The sequence below is a fragment of the Pristis pectinata genome, chromosome 21, assembly GCF_009764475.1.
Source record: "Pristis pectinata isolate sPriPec2 chromosome 21, sPriPec2.1.pri, whole genome shotgun sequence".
Classification (NCBI taxonomy): Eukaryota; Metazoa; Chordata; class Chondrichthyes; order Rhinopristiformes; family Pristidae; genus Pristis; species Pristis pectinata.
The window spans coordinates 19,095,713-19,118,376 of NC_067425.1; the positions used below are offsets into that span (position 1 = coordinate 19,095,713).

General features: G+C 41.4%; 1 protein-coding gene across 2 annotated transcripts in view; it reads right to left on the reverse strand.

Moving 5' to 3' along the window:
- Positions 1 to 12,987, reverse strand: part of pitpnm3 (PITPNM family member 3) — a 422,801-nt gene extending 409,814 nt beyond the window's left edge. For both annotated transcript variants that reach the window (XM_052035330.1, XM_052035325.1), the window contains exon 1: positions 12,874 to 12,987. In XM_052035330.1, the coding sequence (XP_051891290.1) occupies positions 12,874 to 12,895 (22 nt within the window). In that variant the 5' untranslated portion in view covers positions 12,896 to 12,987. The remainder of the gene's footprint in view (positions 1 to 12,873) is intronic.
- Positions 12,988 to 22,664: the final 9,677 nt, after the last annotated feature.

The window sequence follows — 22,664 nt, forward strand, 5'->3', positions numbered from 1 at the left end:
CAAAGGAAAAGCATTCTTTTGAACAATGCTGAAAAGGATCAGAGAGTTTCCTAATGCATTTAAGGAATGAAATCCCATTTGCCCAAAAGTAAAAGAGTGCAGATGCTGGAAATCCAAAAACTAAACAGGAGCAGTAGTTTACTGGAAGTTGGAGAATTCAAATGTTCCTGCCACTGGCTTGTAGACTACCCAGGCAGAATATTAGGTGCTGTTCCGCTAGTTTGCGTTTAGCCTCATCTTGGCAGTGGAGAAGGCCAAGGACAGACACATCGGTGTGGGAACGGGAAGGAGAATTGAAATGGCTGGCAACTGGGAGATCCAGACGGCCACAGCAGACGGAGTTGCCTGACCCACTGAGTTCCTCCAGCTTTTTGTGTCTTGTTCCAGGTTCCAGCATCTGCAGACTTTTGTCTCCCCATTTGGCTACAGTAAACTCAGTTCCTTCATCAAAGTCATTAATATAAATAATTGAGGCTCCGGCACTAACCCGTGCCAATCCGAAAATGACTCATTCATCATAACTGTATTTTCTATTAGTCAGCTAATGCATGCTAATATATAACCCTCCACCCCTCCCCCACCCAAAACTCATGTGCTTGCAAGCATAAACCTTGCTGTGGAGAGTACATGACTAGTATTAAAGCAGATCTTATCCTTGGAACACATGCCCAGATTCAGGTTGAAAAGGTAATGAAGGAAATTAGGGCACAGAATGATGCAACTCCCCATTGCCCAGGAAATTAGGTTACATTGTTCTAACAAGTGCACCTGTTGTCCTAGTGCCTCTGCAGAGACTTCAAGGGTTTTAAAGTGGCATTCTGCGACACATTCCAACCCAGCACTGAATTGCTAATCCAAATAAGTTTCCTTTAATTATTAAAATACATCTTCTCTCATTTCTCACCCCACTTCCTACCACAGTACCAACCCCCTGCCAAACATCACCTGGCTCAGATCTCACACCACCCACCCAGATCCCAATTCCCAATCCAAAGCCACAATCTTCAGGCAATCCCAATCAGGCCTGATCAATGGGCACATCCACCCAGGACCCACTCCTCAATAACCACTGGACCCCCTTCTCCCTACCTCTGCAAAGGTCTGATCACTAGGCACCATTACCCCCACTTCTATATTCCCTCCCCCCCCACACTCACCACCTCACCTCCATTCTTCTGCAAAGACCTGGACCTCCAGGCACCTCCCCCACCCAAGGCTATGAGCTCTATGCACCCAAGCTCCCCGTAGGCACCAATTACCAGCCCTCTCTCTATGCCACAACCCCTCTCCCTGCCACCTTCTCAACAACTTTCCCAGTTCTGATGAAAGGTCATCAACCCAAAATGTTAATGCCGTGACTCTCCATAGATGCCGCTGATCCGTTGAGTATTTGCATCACCTTCCATTTTTATTTCAGATTCCAGGTATCCCATTTCCCTTCAGTGAAATTAATCAACTCACATTTCAACAACTTCCCACACGAGAAGTTTCAGGTTTACACATGCAAAGGCAAATCAACCAAGTTTAGAAGCTGCAAGATGCCCTGCCACAACAAATTATAGACCATCTTTGTCAGAAACAGGTCCTTTAGCCCACCATGCTCACCCTGAGCATGTATCTACACTAATCCTATTTACTCACATTAGGTCCAAGAGAAGAAAACTTCATGGAAGAAAACAGAGGATAAAAAACTGCATCTGGTAAATAATGGTACCCTATTCCTGTTGGTGAGACAAGCCATTTACAAACCCTCTGCCTGACATTATGGAATGGCTACCCATTATGCAAATGGCTTTCATTTTCACTGATGGCATCAATGAAAATCAGCAGTGGTACATCTTCCCCTGTCCATAATCCATCTGTTCTTTCCTTATTATTGGATCAAAAGCCCAATAATCCCATAAGTACTATAACCACAGACAGCAGCAGTTCAAGTAGGTGGCCTATCACCACCTCCTCAAGACAAAAGTCACAACACCCACATCCACAGTTTAAAAGAATAAAATTAAAAATCTTATTGCATTTATACATGGAGTGCTAGACTTCTCGGGAATGGAATGGAATGGCGAGTCACAGCTGATGAAAACAATTGCAGGATCTATTACTGAAATTAAATTATTTCTCCAAAGCTGATGCTGTAATAGAAGGTCAAAAGGAACAGTGAAATACGTTGCCCCAAACTCATCACCCAAACGTGATACATTTTGTTGGGTGGAATGACGAGAGACACACACAGTGTAATTTTGAAGGAAGTACAGTAACAGAGACCAAGGGCTTCAGGTTCAAAATATCTCCTGCCACACCAAGGGATTAAAGGTGGCTATTAAAAACAACAGGTATTTTTTGATTCTATTGATGAAGGAATAGAGCAAAGAATAATGCAAAATCTTTGTAAAGTACAGAGCCTGTGCTGGAAGATTTTTTTTCCAAATCTGTGCAAAACACTTTTAGGAAAAATTAAGGTCTTGTGAAGGTTGAAATCCCTCAGCAACTCGAGTCAGTTAGTTGAAGTAAACTTGCACTGTTCTGTCTGGAGAAGAGAATAGCAGAGGAAGGTTGGTAGAGATGCATCCAAACCAACTGTTTCTTTTGAAAAGTAAATAAAGCAAATCTGATTGTATTGGTGCAAGACACTGAGAAAGTTTACGTTTTAAGGTATAACTTTGTTAAAACAAAAAAATGATTCATTGTAGTGGGAAGAAATCAATGACTCAAATTAAAGTTTAATAATAGGAAGAAGAAAATAAAATAAGGCAGAATTATTTCACCCCAGAGTATAATCCAGTTTTAAATCAACTAAAGCAATCAAAGCTATTGGTTTAATGATGTTGAATGCCAACCTGTACAGTGATATCCCTGCTGTCGTCACTCCATGACAACTGAACATTAATGGCTTTCTTTTATTCCTCAAGGTTTGTATAAATAGGAAGGGCTGCTCCACACACCTCTCGGATTGCATTCAAAAAAGCTAGCACAGATAAACAAATTAATTAAAAGGAGGCAGCAATGTTTGTTTAATGTCATAAGCAAAATCCTCGAACAGCATACAATTGAATGGTTACAAAATGATCGTGTCAGTGCTCCTTTCACAGGTCTTAGTATTTCCAGAACTGCGTAGTTGAGAAATAAACCATTATTGAACTGGGCCTTTAATGTAATACTGAAGTAAATCCTCATTGGTCTCATTAGGTGACATGCTCAGCATGCGACTCATTTTATGCAAGGGAAATTTCAAACACTTGCCTTCCTTAGCAAAAATTAAACTGCTCGGAGAATTCAGTGAGTCAAGCATCAACTATGGAGGCAAAGGGGATGGTTGATGTATCAGGCAGAGACCCTGCATCAGGATTGAGAACATAGGGGGAAGGTAGTCAGTAAATAGAAGTGAGAGGCAGGGATGAGACAAAGGCTGGTAGCTGATAGGTGGAACCAGAAGAGGGGGTGGGAGGAGGAAATGAAGGGCAGATGAAGCCAGGTGGGGGAGGGTAGATACAGATGATGGGAGGTGATAGGTCGCACCAGATAAGAGGGATGATGGGCAGATGGAACCAGGTGGGGGAGGTGGAGGGCACAGGAAAGGTAAACCAAGGAGGACTAGGGTGCTACCTATTCTAGTTCCATCCATTGCCTACCATAGATGTTGTTTGACCCACTAAATTCTTCCAACAGTTTACTTTTTGCTCCAGATTCCAGCACCTACAGTCTCTTGTGTCTACTTAATTTCCTTTCTCTCCAATAAACAGGGAAGTAGAGCCTGACCTGCAAGCCATGAGCTGAGTTACGTCCAACTAAGGATCAACTTGAAGCGTTAACAATGGGGCCTCAGCGCTGATCCTTGCAGCATCTCAGTCATCACAACATTCCAAAATTGGCTTGTTTATTCCTACCCTTGTCTTCTGTTTGTTAACCAGTCTTCAATCCACATAGAGCACATTTCTGTGCTCTATGTGATGCAATTTTTGTTCAATAATCACTTGTGTGGCATAGTTTTAAGGGCCTTCAGAAAGTCAAATACACCATACCCACTGGTTTGTTCTCATCTCTTCTTAAAGTTGACCTCAAAAAAACTGTAAACGACTCGTCAAATACAACTTCCCTTTCTTAAGATGATTGGATGGAGTCCACATTGACATCTCTCCACTCCCCCTCCCCAAAGTGCCCAATCGCCACTTCCTTAATAATAGCAGAAATAAATGCTGGAAGAACTCAGCCATTCAAGCAGCATCTGTGGAAAGAAAAACAGAAGGGTCTCCCTTTCCACAGATACTGTTGAAATGGCCAGGTTTTTTCAGCATTTTTCTTTTCATTTCAGATTCCTGTACTACAATTTTACTCGTTTTCCCTAATAATAGATTCTCGTATTTTCCCAATGACCTGTCCAGTTAACTCCCTCCCTCGATTTTCTGGATTTCTGAAGATCTTTACAAAACATCAGCTTCATTATGGCCCCGTGTTTTAAGCACCAGTCAACTCTCATCCTCATTTTCCCCCCTATATTCATATTCACTTGACAGAGACAAGTCTAGAACGTGCAAGTACAGAAAAATGAGCAGGTTATATAACTAAATTCCACCGTTCAATTAAATCCAACACAGTTCCTTAATTTTCATATTTGTTTCTATTCCCCATGGCACGACAGTCAAGTTGTCTGTAGACAACTCCAACCAACGCCTTGCACCCTTTGCTATTCCCTAAACACCAATTCCACTGTCCAATCATTCTTCCTCGAATACTGCATCTTTTATGTTCCTGCTTCTTCTTTCTATTGATCCCATGGTGGGAATATACAACTCCCATCCACAGTCAGGATCTAACCAGATCTCTGCAAGTTACTACATTATTTCTTTGCACTGCTTCATTTGTTTATTATGTTACATGCTTTTCTGTAAACTATTCCCAGCCAGTTCTTAACCTCTGCATGCATTTTTGACTGAGCCAAGGAGGAGAATGGTGATGAGAGGTGAAAATCCTCTACTTAAGTCTCTCCCCAGTGTATTATTTACCCTTTCCCTTCAATTCAAGTGCATGTCCGATACAAGTGAACGTCAACCTATTAGTACAACTTCCCCAATCCTAAATGTTGTTGCCATGTTCTAAGAATTCAAGATGCTCCTTCCTACACATCATTTCTTGTCTGCATTGACAACACTCAACATTCCTCTTACTACGTGGGCCAGAACACTAGCAATAATCCAGCTCTTGTGGAAAAGAATGCAAGCATGCCAAACCAAAGAAAGCACAAGATTAGTCACTGGTCCAATATTCCTCAAGGCTTGCAATTGACTGCAAGTATTACTGCACAGAAGAACTGTAAACCTAGCCTGTTGGTGGCACAGTGACAGAAACACAATTATATTACAACCGTCATCCTTAGTTTCAGGTTAGAAAAGGAAAGAAAATCGGTGTACTGGATGTTGGAATTCCTGAGAAATAAAGGACTGCAGATGCTGGAATCTACATGAAACACGATGATGCTGGAGGAACTCAACAGGCCAGGCAGCCTCTGTAGAGAAAAGCAGGCAGTCAACGTTCTGGGTCAGGACCCTTCTTCAGGACCCAGAACGTTGACTGCCTGCTTTTCTCTACAGAGGCTGCCTGGCCTGCTGAGTTCCTCCAGCATCATCATGTTGTAATTCCCGTTTGCCCAGGAATTTTGGTCTCACTGTTCTGAGGACGACAGGTGGTGGGCACTCCCAGAATAACCATGTTTTCCGGGGCTAAGAACTAAAAATCAAAGAGGCTCTGCACCATAGTATAGAATGTAGCCCCTTGAAATCTCTGTAAAATGTCTAGAAGTCCTACCTACTTAATGCTTTGCAACAGAAAGTACAGCCTTTGGTGGTTGGCACTCCTTTTACAATACCTTGTGTTCACACCTTCACATCTAGAACCCTGACACTTGAAAAACATTCTGGATAACCTATAGTGACTGCATAAATAAAATCTTCCCCTTTGAGTATTGATTCCCCACAATCACTCATCTAAATTTACCATCCAAAAATACTGTTCCACCAAAACCAACAACCAGCTTTCAATTCCTTGTAGACCTGACTGATTATTCACTATTCTTGCCTTTTTAGCTTGTTAACTACACCACAGACACCATTACATTTTCTCCCGCAAACAGTTCCATTGATTCTCACCCCATTTACTGATGGTCACCTAATCTTCCTTACCAACCCCTCTACTTGTAGTAGCCTAGGGGACGATTCCAGGGTACAATCCTCAATCTTCATGCTTTAATCAATCAACATGCACAAGCTATACTCTCAGATTAGTTTCTCTATCACGTTACGGGATTACAACATTTGCGAAGGAGGGGAATGGCAAGTGATGGACTGTGGCACACATTTTGTTTTTGAAAAGATGTACTTTTTAGAAAACAATTAACAATGTATTCGGTTAAGTAACTACAACAGTAGATCGTACAACTTCAGTGACTATTCAGTGGGATGTGGTTTAAAATCAAATGCAACCAATCAACAAGAACTTCTCAACTCATCAGATCTTCCACACATGAGGGTTAGTAACAAAATTAACTAAATTTATTCAAGCATTCCATATTTCTTTGGATAACATTGTAGTTGAATTCAAGACTATTTTTTCCATTCCAAATAAAACACTTCCTTATCCATTCTGGACTTTAATCCACTCCCCAACATCAGTGCCAGTCAAACTAGTGAGGTGATTCTACATTCAATACACACTATCGCTACTTTGACAGATTTCTTTCTTTGGGAGAGAAAGATGATTGATGAACATTTGCGTATTTCCCATTTCCACCCAAAAAAAAAAACAGCTTTTCTCTCTTCTTCAAAGCCAATCACAGTTTGTCAGATGGAGAATCAGCATTCTGATCACACATTTCATCGTACACGATGCATCAGAGAGAAACTTGAGTCCATTAGGTTTGCTATTCATTTAGAACAAATTGGCATCAACTCCAAAACCAAATATTAATAAGCTGTGGGTCAGCAAGAGCCACAAAGTGAGCAGAGGTTTCTAATTATAACTACCCTCCTTCAGTAGAATGATTATAATGACTGGCCTGGTAAGCAATGCTAAGTTAAAATTATCAGTGAGCCAAGTAAAATCCTCCAGATAGTCACACCACTAAGAAGTTGCATACATTCCAGACAGAATTGCCTGCAGTATGATTTCCATTCCAATTAGGAATATGATAACTGCTGCTCACTTTTTTTTTCACAATTAGAAACCTTAGTCGGTCAATTTCATTCGGCCGTTCATTAGTTGTAGGATGTTGTTGTTCTGCAAGAATCGTTCTTTACAGAACTCAGTGAAAGGATCAAGATGTGTATACACATACACACTTAAAATTTCAGTGGAATTTGCCACGTTGATTAAATTCTGTGGCTTAACCGTCTAATAATCCCACCATTTAAGGATATTTTACCTTTGGAATTTGCAACGGGTTGAAAAGCAACATGCACCGAGTTCTGAAAATCAATGTCACTTATTTATTGACAATGTCTATACATAGAACCACTAAAATACCTCGGTAGATGTGCTGCAAGGATTTATTTTGTCCAGTCAATACAATGAGTGCCATTCAAAGGGTTTCAACAGAACAGGGATATATTAAAAAAAACAGCAAATGCTGGAAATACTCAGCAGATCAAGCAGTGCCTACAGGAAAAACAGAATTAACGTTTTGGGTCGGTGATTTTTTCATCCAAAATGGACCTGAAATGTTAACATAAGTATTTCTAACCTTTAGTGGTTTTACTTCAAATCTCTAATGTTTGCCATACTTTGCTCTTGGGTCAACAGAACAGGTACTATTTCAACAAGATATGCGAATAAAAACCAAATTCTAATGTGCTGAAAAAAAAACTTTAATTCAGCAGAGAAGTGAGCTGACCATTCCAGTAAATAAAGTGAACTGTTTTAGAGATTATAAGGAGTTTGTTTCTGGAGGCATGGCAGAAGTGAGGTGCTCAACGCAAAGATAGCATTTAGTTAAGGGCAGCATCTAGGACGCCTGAGTAAAACCAAGTCAACAGAAATTAAAAAGGGAAAATTTCCAACAGACTAGAATCAAACCAAGCAGTAAAGTAGATGGTGACATTTGTTAATCTTTCCATAGGTGTTCAGTTTCAGTTATAATTCCTCAAAGAACAAAGCAGTCCATGCCTGCTTTCGGCAAGATCAGGGCAATTTTCAGGCCAAGTAACACTCACACCACCCAGGTGCTGGGGAATGATCACTTCCAATCACCAAGATTCTAACCAACTCTTGGCAATCACTGGTGTTACCATCAGAGAGAGCTGGGGCAAGAGGGGGTTATCATTGACTAAAAAATTACTTGGAACAGCCATAACATTATGGCTACTAGAGTAGGTTACAGGTTGCCTCATGTGCAGAGGGGAACTCGATGCCTAATTTCCCCAAAGCCTTTCCATCATCCTCAATGCAGGAGTGTGATCGAAACCTCTGCAGTCGCCTGCATCAGTGCAGCTCCAACACCACCGCAACACAAAACTATCCAAGACAAAGCAATCTGTTTGACCAACGCTCCATCCATCACCCTCAGCCTGTATTTGTGGTTACAGTCATTACTGCATTCAAAATGCCCTGCAGTGACTTGCCAAGGAAAATTCAATGGCACCTACGAAACCCATAATATCCATCACCCAGAAGGACGAGGGCAGCAGGTGCATAGGAAGAACATACCTGGCAATTTCCTCTCCAAGTGTACTTAAGGCACAAATTGATAGGTTCTTGATTAGTAAGGGGGCTAAGGGTTACGGGAGAAGGCAGGAAAATGGGGTTGAAGAAAAATCAGCCACGATTGAATGGCAGAGCAGACTCAAATGGGCCGAGTGGTTTAATTCCACTCCTATATCATATGGTTGAAGTCATACAATATCCTGACTGGGAAATATAATCGCTGTTCTTTCATTGCCACATCTAAAATCCAAGAACTCCCAACAGTACTGCAGGAGCACCTCCATAGAAGAATCGCAACACTTCCAGGCAGCAGATCATTGCCACCTTCAAGAGTAATTTGGGATGAAAGTTAAATGTTGATTTAGTCAGCAATCCCGTTAACTCACAAGAGACCAATAATATTGACTTATCTGTTTAGGAAGCAGATTATAGAATTCCATTTACAATGAACTAATTAAATCCAAGTAAAGAATGCAGGGTACAAACAGGGATTATGGAACAAATGGCTCCTGCATTTTAATTGTTGGTCTTTTGCACAGCACACAGGTTTCTATGAAAAATAAACTATAACAATATAAATTTGACAGTCAAAGAACAGTGCACACAAGTAAGGAACAAAGAACTGGAAGCACAGGTTTCTAGTTCCAAATTAATTGCTAATTGATGCAAAAATCTCTAGGCAAAACAGATAGTCTAAGGAAAGTAGAAAATTAACTGCTGTGGGAAAAGTCCCACCTCAGCCATACTGCCAATGTTAGGCTGCTGTACCCAAGAAGGGAAGTGCAGTGTTGGCTCCAAGACTAACCACTGTCAACATACTTTAACAAGCTGCCAATGATAGCAGATGTACAGCTAGCCTCCAGACTATCCAGTGCCAACACTCTAATCAGCATCAGTGGCAGGTGCCCAAACATTGTTCCAGTTCTGTGGTACCAGAGGAAACAGAATGCACTGGAGACAAACAACTGCAAATCCCTATAGATCAAAAGAAAAAATTGTTTTTATTGTAGTAGAAATATACCACCCACAGCATTAAGGCAAAATGCAACATCAGTCCATGCAATTTAATCTGAGATCATTTAATTGTGGATATAGAGAAATTAACAGTTTTAAAGACTTCTGCCATTTTGATGACAGTGTGAACATCCAGCCAAGCAACAGGAACACAATAGGATATTGGCAATTGTCACACATACCGAGATACAGTGAAAATCTTTTGTATGCCAACAATTCAGATCATGCCAAATTTAAGTAGATTGAGGTAGTACAAAGGGGAGAGCAATAACAGAATGTAGAATATAGTGTTACAGTTATAGAGAAAGTGCAGTGCAGGTAGACAAATAAGGTGCATGGCCAAGACAAGATAGAATGAGAGATCAAGAGTTCATCTTTATTGTACAAGTGGTCCATTCAAGAGTCCTATAACAGTGGGACAGAAGTTGTTCTTGAGCCTCTTGGTGTGTGTTTTCAAAAGTATAGCTAAATCCATTGGGAAATAATGGCATGCTATTCCACAGAAGATTCAGGTTGTCACAAGCATCTAATGTTTGATGCAAAATATAGCAGCAAATCAAAACATGCAAGATTATTATTCAAAAGTGATAAAACAAAAAAATGGAAGACTTGCATTGTATTTCACTTGGTGCAAAATGCAATCAATAGTTTGTGATACACAAATTAACAACATTGCTTGTTTACACTGCCAAGTAGTAGCAAGAAGAATACAAGTTTACCTACCAGGGAATGAATGAGATTGGTCTCATTATGAAAGCATAGTTAACAATCACTGTTTTGCATGTAAATTAGGTTCAAAGGGTTGCATATTCTAGCCCCCTCACCATTAAACCAAATAAGTATTGTTCAAATATATCACGACTAAAGAGCCTGGATTTTCAAAGCACAAAGCAAACATGTACTTAACTAATTCAACCCATTAGCAGATACTGCCCACCCTCAACATCAGAAATGTCACCAATGTATGATTAGTGTTCAATACACCAGTCCTGATGAAGGGTCTCGACCCAAAACGTCGACTGTTCATTTCCCTCCATAGATGCTGCCGAACCCACCGAGTTCCTCCAGCATTTTGTGTATTGTTCCAGATTTCAGCATCTGCAGTCTCGTGTCTACCAATATTCTCTCATGCCATTGTGTACGTTTACTTGAAGGGACTAAAAGTGACACAAGCACGGACTCTAGATATATTGCGATACAACTGAAGAACTACCCTCATGGAAGTGATTGGACAAATGGCTTCCTTCTATGTTGATGCAAATATACGGTAATGACAAGTACTGTATAATATAAAAGCTGGAAAAGTGCGGTGTCCAATTTTCACTAAATCCTCAAATGCAAAACTGACAGTACAAAGAGCAACCATGCGCAGCCAATGGTCCACACTGATTCCAATTTAAATTCCACCCCCGATTACGTATCTCCACGATTTGCTGCATTCCTTGAATCACTGCTCACAGTGTTTTGAGATCTACCTATAGCCATGAAGCACACCAGCACCGATTGGCTAACTCTGTTCCATTGCACCCTTCACTTCAGCCAGCACTTTGGCCTTCCTTTCTGATTCAAAGTTTGAAATTTTCAACAGTTCTTCAGTCTTTCACTTTACTCTGACCCCCAATTTCTCCTTCCAATCCTGCGCCTTCCAGAGACACAAAAAATTCAGCAGACGCTGCAATCTGGAGCAACACACACAAAGTGCTGGAGGAACTCAGCAGGTCAGGCAGCGTCTATTGGAGGGAAATAAACAGTCTAGATTTCGGGCCGAGACCCTTCTTCAGGACCGACCCCACCCCACTGCTCAGGACCAGGAGAAAAGATCAGTCTCCTCAGTGGAGTTCGCTGCTTCTCAATGAATTTCCAGCTCAAGGTGTGTTCTCGTTCAACCGGTGATGTTCAAGATGCAAAGACGTGCCACCCCCAACGACGGCAATTTAACTCGCTCTACCACACCTTTTACCAGCTCCTCCCAGGTCAAGGGCACCAAAATCAAGCCATCACTTCACTGACTTTGTAACAGAAACGGGTGCAACATTAATGCAACTCTTCCCCCACTGACCCATTACCGCCCAGGCTGCCTTAAACCTGAAGAACGACCGACTGGTTGAGGGGCGGACCAGAAGGGGGTCGGGGGACAGGGAAAGAATGCAAAGTACAGAGCGCGGCTTCCGACGTAAACAAGGAATTTCGTGTGAATTTTGAACGAAACGACATCCCGCCCGTGGTATACACTACAGCAGTGAAAATAGAAGCCGGGGTAATGGTGTGCACAATATGAACAGAGCACCGTAGACATCGAGCGCTTCTGTCATTGACAATCGCAATACCGTCTCATACCAGGGAGGTCAACCAGCCTGTCGCAGCTTGCACAGGTTCGTGATATTTGCACGACACATGCGGTTATCACCGCTTCACTTTCCTCAAACTTGCAGGAATTATTGGTGGCGTGTGGTGTGGAACTGACCAACACCTGGGGAAATCAGCAGTGACAACTCAAGGCTGCACCACCCCTCCACGCAGCTGCCCGAATCAAACTGTTTGGTAACACTGCACACAGTTTGCAACACGGGTTATCCATTCACGTTAACGCCTGCAGCAAGCAGCGTTATCCCAAATGACAACTAATACAGGAGATAAAGGTAGAGAGATATCAAAGGAATGTCAAGCAACAGGTCTCTTTCTTAAACCAGTTGTGCATTAATCCAATGATGCAATACAGATCGCAGCTTTGAGTTAAATAAAAACAGGCGGGGTGGTTTAAAAGGGGGAAAGAATTAGGAGAAAGACGAGATTAAACACAAAAGTGGCTTCAGGAGGGGAGTGAGACAACGCTGTACGCAGACAGGCATGGATTATGCATGTGCGGATGAAGCAAAGGGAGCAGGAGGGACCGAATATCCCCTCAGAACAAGCCGCACTTAAACCAATTTGCGAACGTTGCGTGCCCCAGTGTGCCCCGTTTTGGGGGTTAACTTAACGTAATCAACGGATGCCTCCTATTATCAGAGCCTAGTAGTTCAGCTACTTTGGCTTCCGGCAACAATTGCTCTGCAGTCTTGCATTCCGATAGTTTCACACTTCCCCAAAGTACGTACAAAATATAAATACTTTTGTTTTTTTTAAAAAAACAGCCAACCGCAAAGATGTTAGGAAATGAATACTGCTCACCTGTCGTCGACGCCTTGTCCATTTCACCACGGCGAAACGCAACTGCCGCTCTCCGCGGCTGACTGTTCCGCTCGCAGGACAACCTCCAGCGGCAGGTAGTGCTGTCTGCGCCAACCTTTCATTACAAGCCGCCCCTCTCCTGAACCACGACGTTTGGCCGCCTCTGGTGGTTCACCGGAGGAACTACCGCCGTCCGAACGCCGTGTGCCGATTGGAGGATCCAAATGAGAAATTGGGAAACATTTGTATTTGCATAGAAGCCTGAATGTTGCGTTCCATGTCAGGACACTTCACGGGAATGTGATCAAACATTGCTTTTGTTGTAAATTCAAACAGAAAATGTTGACAAGACTCAGCAAGTTAGGCAGTATCTGTGGAGATAGAAACAGATCAGCGTTTCAGGTCCATGACCGCTCATCTTTTGTTTCTGTGACTATTAAGCCAAAAGATTAAGGTTCAAGTCTCACTCCAGTGTCCTGAGTGCAGAAAACTCGGCTGACACACTACTGAAGAGTGCAGGCGTCAGCATGGACTGATCCCAACATCTGGAAATCATTGCACACATCTGCACTAACCTGGGCTGATATCCAGCAGTGTGGCCCACTGGTAGTCAGAGGCCCGACCTTCACCCACCCCTCTCACATTCAGAAATGTTTAAAAACTACTACATTGGAATTAAAAAATTGGGGAAAAAAACATTAATTTTTAAAACAGAATTAAATAGAACAGTACAGCACAAGAACAAGCCCTTCAGCCCACAATGTTGTGCCAAACCAATTACATTAGTAATAAAATGGCCAACTAAACTAATCCCTTCTACCTACACTATGTCCATATCCTACCATTTCCCTCACATTCATGTGCCTATCTAAGAGCTTCATGAACACCCCTATCGTAATTGCCTCCACCACCATCCCCGGCAGTGCATTCCAGCACCCACACTGTGTAAACGAAAACTTGCCCCGCACATCTCCTTTGAACTTACCTCCTATCACCTTAAATGCATGCCCTCTGGTATTAGACATTTCAGCCCTGGGGAAAAGATACTGGTACTGGCTGTCCATCTGTGCCTCTCATAATCTCATGAAACTCTATCAGATCTCCCCTCAGCCTCCGCCACTCCAGAAAGAACAACTCAAGTTTGTCCAACCTCTCCTCATAGCACATGCCCTCTAATCCAGGCAGCATCTTGGTAAACATCTTCTGCACCCTCTCCAAAGCCTCTGCATCCTTCCTATAATGGGGCAATCAGAACTAAATGCAATACTCCAGATGCGGCCTAACTAAAGTTTTATAAAGCTGCAGCATAACTTCCTGACTCTTGAACTCAATTCCTCGACTAATGAAGGCAAGCATGCCATATGCCTTCTTTGCAGCCCTATCAACCTGGTAATCACTTTCAGGGAGCTATGAACTTGGACTCCAAGATCCTTCTGCTCATCACCACTTGCCATTAACAGTGTACTGTCTCTTTACATTTGATCTCCCAGAGGGCAGCACCTCACATATGGCCGGGTTGAACTCCATCTGCCATTTCTCTGCCCATATCTGCAGCTGATCTATATCCTGCTGTATCCTTTGCCATTCTTCTACCCTATCCACAACACCACCAATCTTCGTATCGTCTGCAAACTTACTACCCACCACGTACATTTTCATCCAGCTCATTTATATACATCACAAACAGCAGAGATTCCAGTGCGGATCCCTGAGGAACTTGTCACAGACCTCCAGCTAGAATAAGTCCCATCGACCACTATCCTATGTCTTCTACAGGCAAGCCAGTTCTGAATCCAAATGGGCAATTCACCATGGATCCCATGCATCTTAATCTCCTGGGTGAGCCTCCCATGGGGGACTTTATCAAACGCCTTACTAAAATCCATGTAGACAACATCCACAGCTCTGCCTTCATCAATCACCCTTGTCACCTCCTCAAAAAACTCAATCGTTAGTAAGGCACGTCTTGCCCTGCACAAAGCTATGCTGCCATCTCTAATTAGGCTGTGGTTTTCCAAATGCTCATAAATCCTATCCCTAAGAATCTTCTCCAGTAACTTCCCTCCCACTGATGTGAGACTCACCGGTCTATAGTTACCAGCATTATCCCTGTTTCCCTTCTTGAATAATGCAACAACATTAGCTATTTGTCAGTCCTCCAGGACCCCGCCTGTGGCTGGAGAGGACACGAAGATATTGGTCAAAGCCCCAGCAATCTCATCTCTTGCCTCCCTCAATAACCTGGGGTATATCCCATCAAGCCCTGGGGACTTATCCACGTTAATGCTCCTTAAGAGACCCAACACTACTTCCTCCTTTATCTCAAAATGCCCTAACATATTAGCACGCTCCACACTGACCTTCCTGTCCTGCACATCCTTCTCCTTGGTAAGTACTGATGCAAAGTACTCATTAAGGACCTCACCCACATCCTCTGCTTCTCACCACATGTTCCCTCCTTTATCCTAGAGTGGTCCTACCCTCTCCCTAGTTATTCTCTTGCTCTTGATGTATGTATAAAATGCCTTGAGATTCTCTTTAATCCTACTCGCCAAGGACTTTTCATGGCCTCTCCTGGCTTTCCTAATTCCCTTCTTGAGTTCCTTTCTGGCTTATTTACACTTAACAAGAACACACAAATAATTTTTACCAAAAACAAAATATTTTGGAAAAAATAATCTATTTTCTTTTTTGCCTCCAAATCCATATTCCTACAATCCCTACTGAAATCAGTGAGATCCTGCATCCTCTCCCAAGTCAGACCCACCTGGAATCCAATTGGCATCTACATTTCACAATATGTGTGTGGAAGTCTGAGACTTGTTTCAGCTCTGAATCAACACAATCCGGCTCACCAAAATATTCAAGTACCCCAAAAGCAGCGGTTCTAATGAAACTCTGTTACCCTCTCCCCTGACACAGTTTGGCCCCGTTGAGTATTTACAGCATTTTTTCTTCTTATTTGAGAATATTCAAGTACTTGGATTAACAAAATAAACACAAATGTAAAACATTGCTCCAAATGCTAATAAAAACTTGCTTCAAGCGGTAGTTGCGTCCAAGAATGTATCCTGTATCCAAACAAATAAATAATAGTAATAGATCTGCTCCTAGTATTTTTAATAAGGGAAAGTATTGCCAGTGCTGGAAGTCATCAAATCATAATCCATAAAACTAGCACATCAAGTTCATAATGCTCTTTCCAACAGCAATCTTGTCAGCCCTACATCGTCTCTTTTTCCCCATATCTGTAAATGTTTCTTTCAATTACTTAACTGGTAACCTTCAAAGAATTATATACAGAGCCACGAACAATCTGCTGAAGGAACTGAACGGGTCAAGCAGCATCTGTGGGGGGGAGCGAATTGTCGACATTTTGGGTTGAAACCCTGCACCAGTCCTAATGCAGGATTTCAAACCACCACAGATGCTGCTTGACCTGCTGAGTTCCTGCAGCAGACTGTTTGTTGCTCCAGATTCCAGCATCTGTAGTCTCTTGTGTCTCAAAGAATTAGATTATTTGCTTCCACATTCTAGCCACTTGCTGTATAAAAACATTATTTCCCACGTGGTTCATTTGCCAGTCACCTTAAATCTGTGTCCTTTCTCAGGTAATCAATCTCTCAGCTATTGGAAGCTGCTGCATTTTATTTATGCCTTATCTTGTTTAAAATTCCTATTGCACATCTTTCCTCTTCACCTCTCTATTCTAAATCTGAAGCAAAATAGACTTGCTAAGTGTCTCCAGCATTCTGTGAGAAGAAAACAATTAACCTTTTGTTTCGGGAATGGATCCCTCATCAAAACCAAAATCAATCCATCTTGGGGCAGTTGTGGGGCAGTGTCCTGCATAACTTTGTAGACAGTAATGTGCATCATGACATTATGTCATGCCTAATGAATGATTTTCATTGGTTCTCACTTCTTAGAGAGAATAAATACTTCAGTGAGGCATGGAAGCTATCTAAATTAAAATTGGTAAATTGGTTTGTTATTGTCATATGTACTGAGGTACAGTGAAAAACATTGTTTGCATGCCATCCATACAGATCATTTCATCACATAAGTAAATCGAGGTAGCACAAGGGAAAAGCAATAACAGAACGCAGAATATAGTGTCTGTGATGTGATCTTGTCCAAAAACTATTTATATGCAGAGATACATATTTGATAGCTAGATAGCTATGATTGATTTGCAAGGAGCTGAACTACTGGCATTACACACCCAGAAGGGAAGCTGTTGCTTTTAATGCCATCCAAGCCTAGTAACTTGTATAAGTTTGTCGAAGTCATTGCTTTCCCATGCTACTGGTTCTTTTAATCTAATAAATACTGCCCTTTTACTTAATGAAAGCTGCTGTGAGCAGATTTCTTCCATATTTTGATGATAAAAATATGTAATAACTTCCTCATTCTTCAAATAACATGCAAGTTCCACATGTGGTTGAAGTAAAGTCTGATTTGATCATCTTAGCATTTCAGTGAAGCATGTTCAGTTTGACATTAAACTGCACAGCCACTGACTCCAAATTCTCACCAAAACTGTCAACTCTATAACCAATACAAAATTGAAAAAAAACCTTAAGGCCAACATGAATAACGTTTCAGGTAACCCACACCCTGTGTCCCTTTCCCACTCCCACCAGTCCATCCAAGTTCTCTCTCCCTTTGTTCATCATTTCCAACATTGCCCCCCTCCCCCTTCTAGCTCCATTTCCCTTCTTGTATGGTTCCACCTATCATTTACCAGCTCAAGTCCCACCCCTTCCCAACACCTCTGTGTTCTGGCCATCTTTTCTCCACCACCATCCCCCAACAATCCAGACCTGATGCAAGGTCTTGACCTGAAATATCAACACATCATTTTTGCCACCACAGATGCTGCTTGACCCACTGAGTTCTTCCAGCTGCTTATTTTTTTTGCTCCACATTCCAGCATATTGTTTCTCCACAGAAAAATCAGTTTTAATTTTATTCATCAATAAAACTCTATATAGGTGCAGCCTGACCCACCGAGTTCCTCCAGCTTTTTGTGTGTTGCTCCTGGTTTCCAGCATCTGCAGTCTCTTGTGTCTGCAGAAAATGAATGTCAATCATATAGAATTTGCACTTTCATTCATTTTACTTTAAAAAAAAAGCTATGCATAGCTTTCAAAATACTCATAAACATTGTATGCCAATCCTACTTGTTTGTGGGATCTGCTGGTTGGTAATGTCATGGTAAAAGCCAGATAACGTAATAAATTTTAATTAGGTAATATGACTTTGAACATGGATGTAATATAAATATTACCAATTTCAATTTATTCACACTTTGCAGAGAACAAAAATCAATACATTTCTTGATTAAATTTTTTAATACCCTGATTTTCCCAAACACTAAAAAAAATCAGAAAAAATCTGAATCAAACTAAAAATTCAAGTTCTATATTTACTGCAGGAACACTCCAAAGTTGGTGTTGCTCCCCAGATAAGCTTTCACTACAGGGCAGGAACAAATCTTTCAAGTGTCCTGCCATGTGGTACAATTAAATCTCAGCAGTAACGTGCAGTAATTGTATGAAAATTGCAGCAACTGGAAGCTTGTCAACTTCATTTGGAAAAAGATTAACAGGTGCTCAGGAAGCAGGAATGGTAGACTAATCCTTAACCTGCCACCTGAGTTGTCTCACAGCAGACCAGGATGAATTAAGCCACGCCTGTAGATACCCTTACATCATTGTCCATATGGCTGCTGTCTATGAAATACAGACGAAAAATCTTTAGATTTTAATAGATCCTCCGTCTGATATATTATTTAGAGTTCCTTGATTCTGGCTCAACTTTCAGAGTTAAAGAAAACGACAGAATCACCTTCTCAAATAAATGGAACTGAGAAACAATATTAGGCTTTAAAACTCCCATGCAAACCCATTAGATCAGAATGTTAAATTTAGCTAATCATTAAAAGGCATACAAGTAATATTCCTCTGTGATCCTCAACCACTGACCACTCAACCGGCATAGTTTTCCACGTAAAAATGTTGTTACCATGTTAATATAGATGAGAGAATTAAGTACATGAGTTGGGTACAAGAGGATATATGGAGTACAAGAGTTGGGATGTACAAGATGTTGGCGGAACCACACTTGGATTATGTGCAGTTCTGATTGCCAAACAACAGGCAGGATGTCATTAAGTTGGAAAGGGTGCAGAAAAGATTCACAAGGGTGTTACTGGGATTGGAGGACTTAAATTAGGAGAGACAGGATACGCTGGGGCTGTTTTCCACTGGAGACTGAGAGATGACTTTATAGGAGTATATAAAATCATGAGGAACATAGGGAAAATGAATTGTCACAGTCTTTTTGCCAGGGTAGGGGAGTCTAAAACTGGAGGGCATAGATTTGACATGGGAGGGGAAAAATCTAAAGGGAACTTGAAGGGCAACTTTTTCATACAGAGGTTGATGGGTGTATGGAACGAGCTGCCAGAGGAAGTGGTAGAAGCAGGTACAATTATAATGTTTAAAAGGCATTGAGGCAGGTACATGGATAGAAGAGGTTTAGAGGGATATAGACCAAATGCAGGCAAATGGGACTACCTCAGGTAGGCAACTTGGTTAGCATGGACGAATTGCACCAAAGGGCTTGTTTCTATGCTGTGTAACTTTATGACTCTATGACATGAACTTGTGATATGCTGGATAAGTGTGCTAAATTGAAACCAGTGAAAGGCAAACTTTTTTGTCATGGTTCTCTTTGTACCTGTTTAATCAGGCAGAAGAGGGTCATCCATTTTCTTGCATCGGCTCAAGATTAAGATAGCCATCAAGCACCATGGCATTGTTTGAGTCACATGTGTATATTTAAGGAAGCACTCAGGTATGTTCAAACAGGTAGCATTACCATTTGCTCAAAAGAGCAGATGAAAAATCTAAACAACTGCCATAGTGACATCCTGTAATTACACTGCACTTTTCTTACCCAGCAAAACTTTCTAAACCTGAGTCCAGATGAAGGGTCTCAACTGAAATGTCACCCGTCCATTTCCTCCACAGATGATGCCTGATGCACAGAGTTCCTCCAGCATCTTGTTTGTTGCTCCAGATTTCCCGTATTTGCAGGCTCCTGTGTCCCCATTTCTAAATCACTTTACAAGAGTGTTATCAAATAAAATGTGGCACTAAAATTCAAAAGAAAAATGTTGGAGCAGATGACAAAAAACTTAGTGAACAAGGTAGGTTTAAAAGAGTACTAGAAAGTGAAAAAAAGAGAGGGAGAGATTTAAGCAGGTTATTCTAAGGAGTAATGCCTTGGCATTTGAAGGAACATCCAATTGTAAATGGTGGTGGGATTAACACTGGGAGTGATCAAAAGATGAAGAGCACAGAGAATTCTGGGGGTTGGAGCACAGAAGGAGATTACAGAGAAAGAGAAGGATGATTTGAAAGCGATGGATTTGAAAACAAGGGCAAGGGTTTTAAAATAAGAGCGATTCAAAACAACTGTTGGATGGCTGCAAATTTATGGTGGGTAGAATGATCAAGAAACATTGACATAATCAAGTGTAAAGGTAACAGAAGTATTGGTGAGGGTTTCAGCAACAGATGAGTTGAGGCAGCAGTAGAGTTAGACTTTGTAACAGAGAGGACAGCACAGTGGCACAGTTGGTAGAGCTGCTGCCTCACAGCTCCAGCAACCCGGGTTCAATCTGCCTCCGGCGCTGCCTGTGTGGAGTTTGCATGTTGTCCCTGTGATGATGTGGGTTTCCCCTGGGTGCTCTGGTTTCCACCCACATACCAAAGATGAGCAGGTTGGTGAGGTTGATTGGCTACTGTAAATTGTCCCTAGTGCATGGGTGAGTGGTAGAATCTGGGGGAATGAGATGGGAATGAGGGAAGAATAAAATGGTTTAGGGTAGAATTGGTGTAAATGGTGCTTGATGGATGGTGTGGACTCGGCTGGCCACAGGGCCTGTTTCCAAGGTGGTAATAGGTGGTCTTAGTAATGGTGCGAATTTGTAGTTTGATGCTCTTCTTGGAGTCATAACACCTGATCCAGAAGCAAAATTCCATGGAGGCTGATCAGTTCTGATAAAAGATACTTGACCTGAAACATTAATTCTTGTTTCTATGTCTACACATAGTGTGATGTCTGATGTAGCGTGCATTTCCAGTTTTATTTTGCCAGGCCCAGTATCAATTTGCACCACTTGTGTTTAACAGGTTTTGAATTTACAGTGAAGCCACACATTTTAATGTCTGCCGCTTTTCATGACTCATGCAAGACATTTAGGCAAGTTTCAGAAAACTTCTAATAATCGTGCTATTTTACCAATTGAAAGTGCAGTGAAGTCAGGATACTGGAACCTGAATGTGCAGTTGTATTGACACGGAATATGTTATTGGATTTGAAATAGCACAATATTTATGAAGAAAGTGGCTCAGTGATAATAGTAATCAAAGGAGATGGGAATGGCTACCCACATAGTTTGCTCTTGTTGGACAACCTCATTGCGAATCACAACTCTGTTTCTACTAGTGTTGCGATCAATTGAATGGTGCTGTTGTGATAATCGGGAGTGAGGGTTAATAAGGATGCTTCCTTTAGGAGTTAGTTTTGCTTACCTTTCATAAGGTGTTGGCAAGCTTTATGGCCTGGTCATTGTTGACAATAAAGGTAACCCTGAATTGAGATGTTCCAGCATACAAGTGAAGCTTTCTGTCCAAAAGAGTGGCCAATGCCAAAGGTGTTGGTGCTTTTTGTGGTACGAGTCAACACGGCCACAACTGCTACTTCATTTTTATACTCATTTTCAGGATTTGCCAGCATTTATTGCCTATCGTTATTTGCCCCTGAGAAGGTGGTGGTAAGCCAACTTCTTGAACCACTACAGTCATTAGATTCCTTAAATGGCGTAATTGAGTAATGAACTGAATAAGCAAAAAGAATGGATCAAGTTCTCGTTGCAAATGGCATTCCATTAGGTATGATTATGTCTATTTAGTTTTTATCTGTGCTGATAAGATGTTCAAGCTGATGAAACTATGCTGGCTCTAATCAAATCCAGAGACGATTCATTTGTAGAGTTGTTTAAAGCTGTTGAATACCATTCCTGCCCCAGAATTTAATAGTTCAAGTTTAACAGCAGGCATCAGAGAATTTGCATAGACAAAGAAAAGGAAAAGGGACCAATAGAAAAGTGAAACATCTCTTTAAAAAATGCAACCTCAGAACCCATAAAATTTCAGAAAAAAATCCAATATTCAGATCGGAGGAGCAACCACAGGAAGTTCAGACCTTTTCAAATTCAGCCATGTACAAAGAACAGCCACCCAAGATCAGCACCAAACAAGTGTTCCTGAATTCTAATTTCAATTTTTTTTAAAATAGCTAGAACAAAATGTCCTGGTCATATGGTAACTACTGCTCAGGAGGCATGCTTATTGTTCTTGTACAATTATATAACTCTTGAATTGTACACCTTTTATTCCAACAAAATTACCTCAGCAGCTTACCACGACCTGTGTGACTTTACATCATGTTTATTCTATAAATATCACAGCAGTGCACTTGCTTCAGTTTTATCTGCACTAAAATAGGAACAAAATGCCACTGCAGTGATTGATGTAGAAGTTTAGGTCATTCACAAACTGCATCATAATTGAAGTATGCCTTTTCCTTATTGATTACACACTTGAGATATTAAAAAATCCAATAACACATCTGGTGCAGAATATTTTCTCCACATCCTTGGACAGTGATGGCACAAGTACATGATTTGACACGGAATGATAATTTATTCAAAA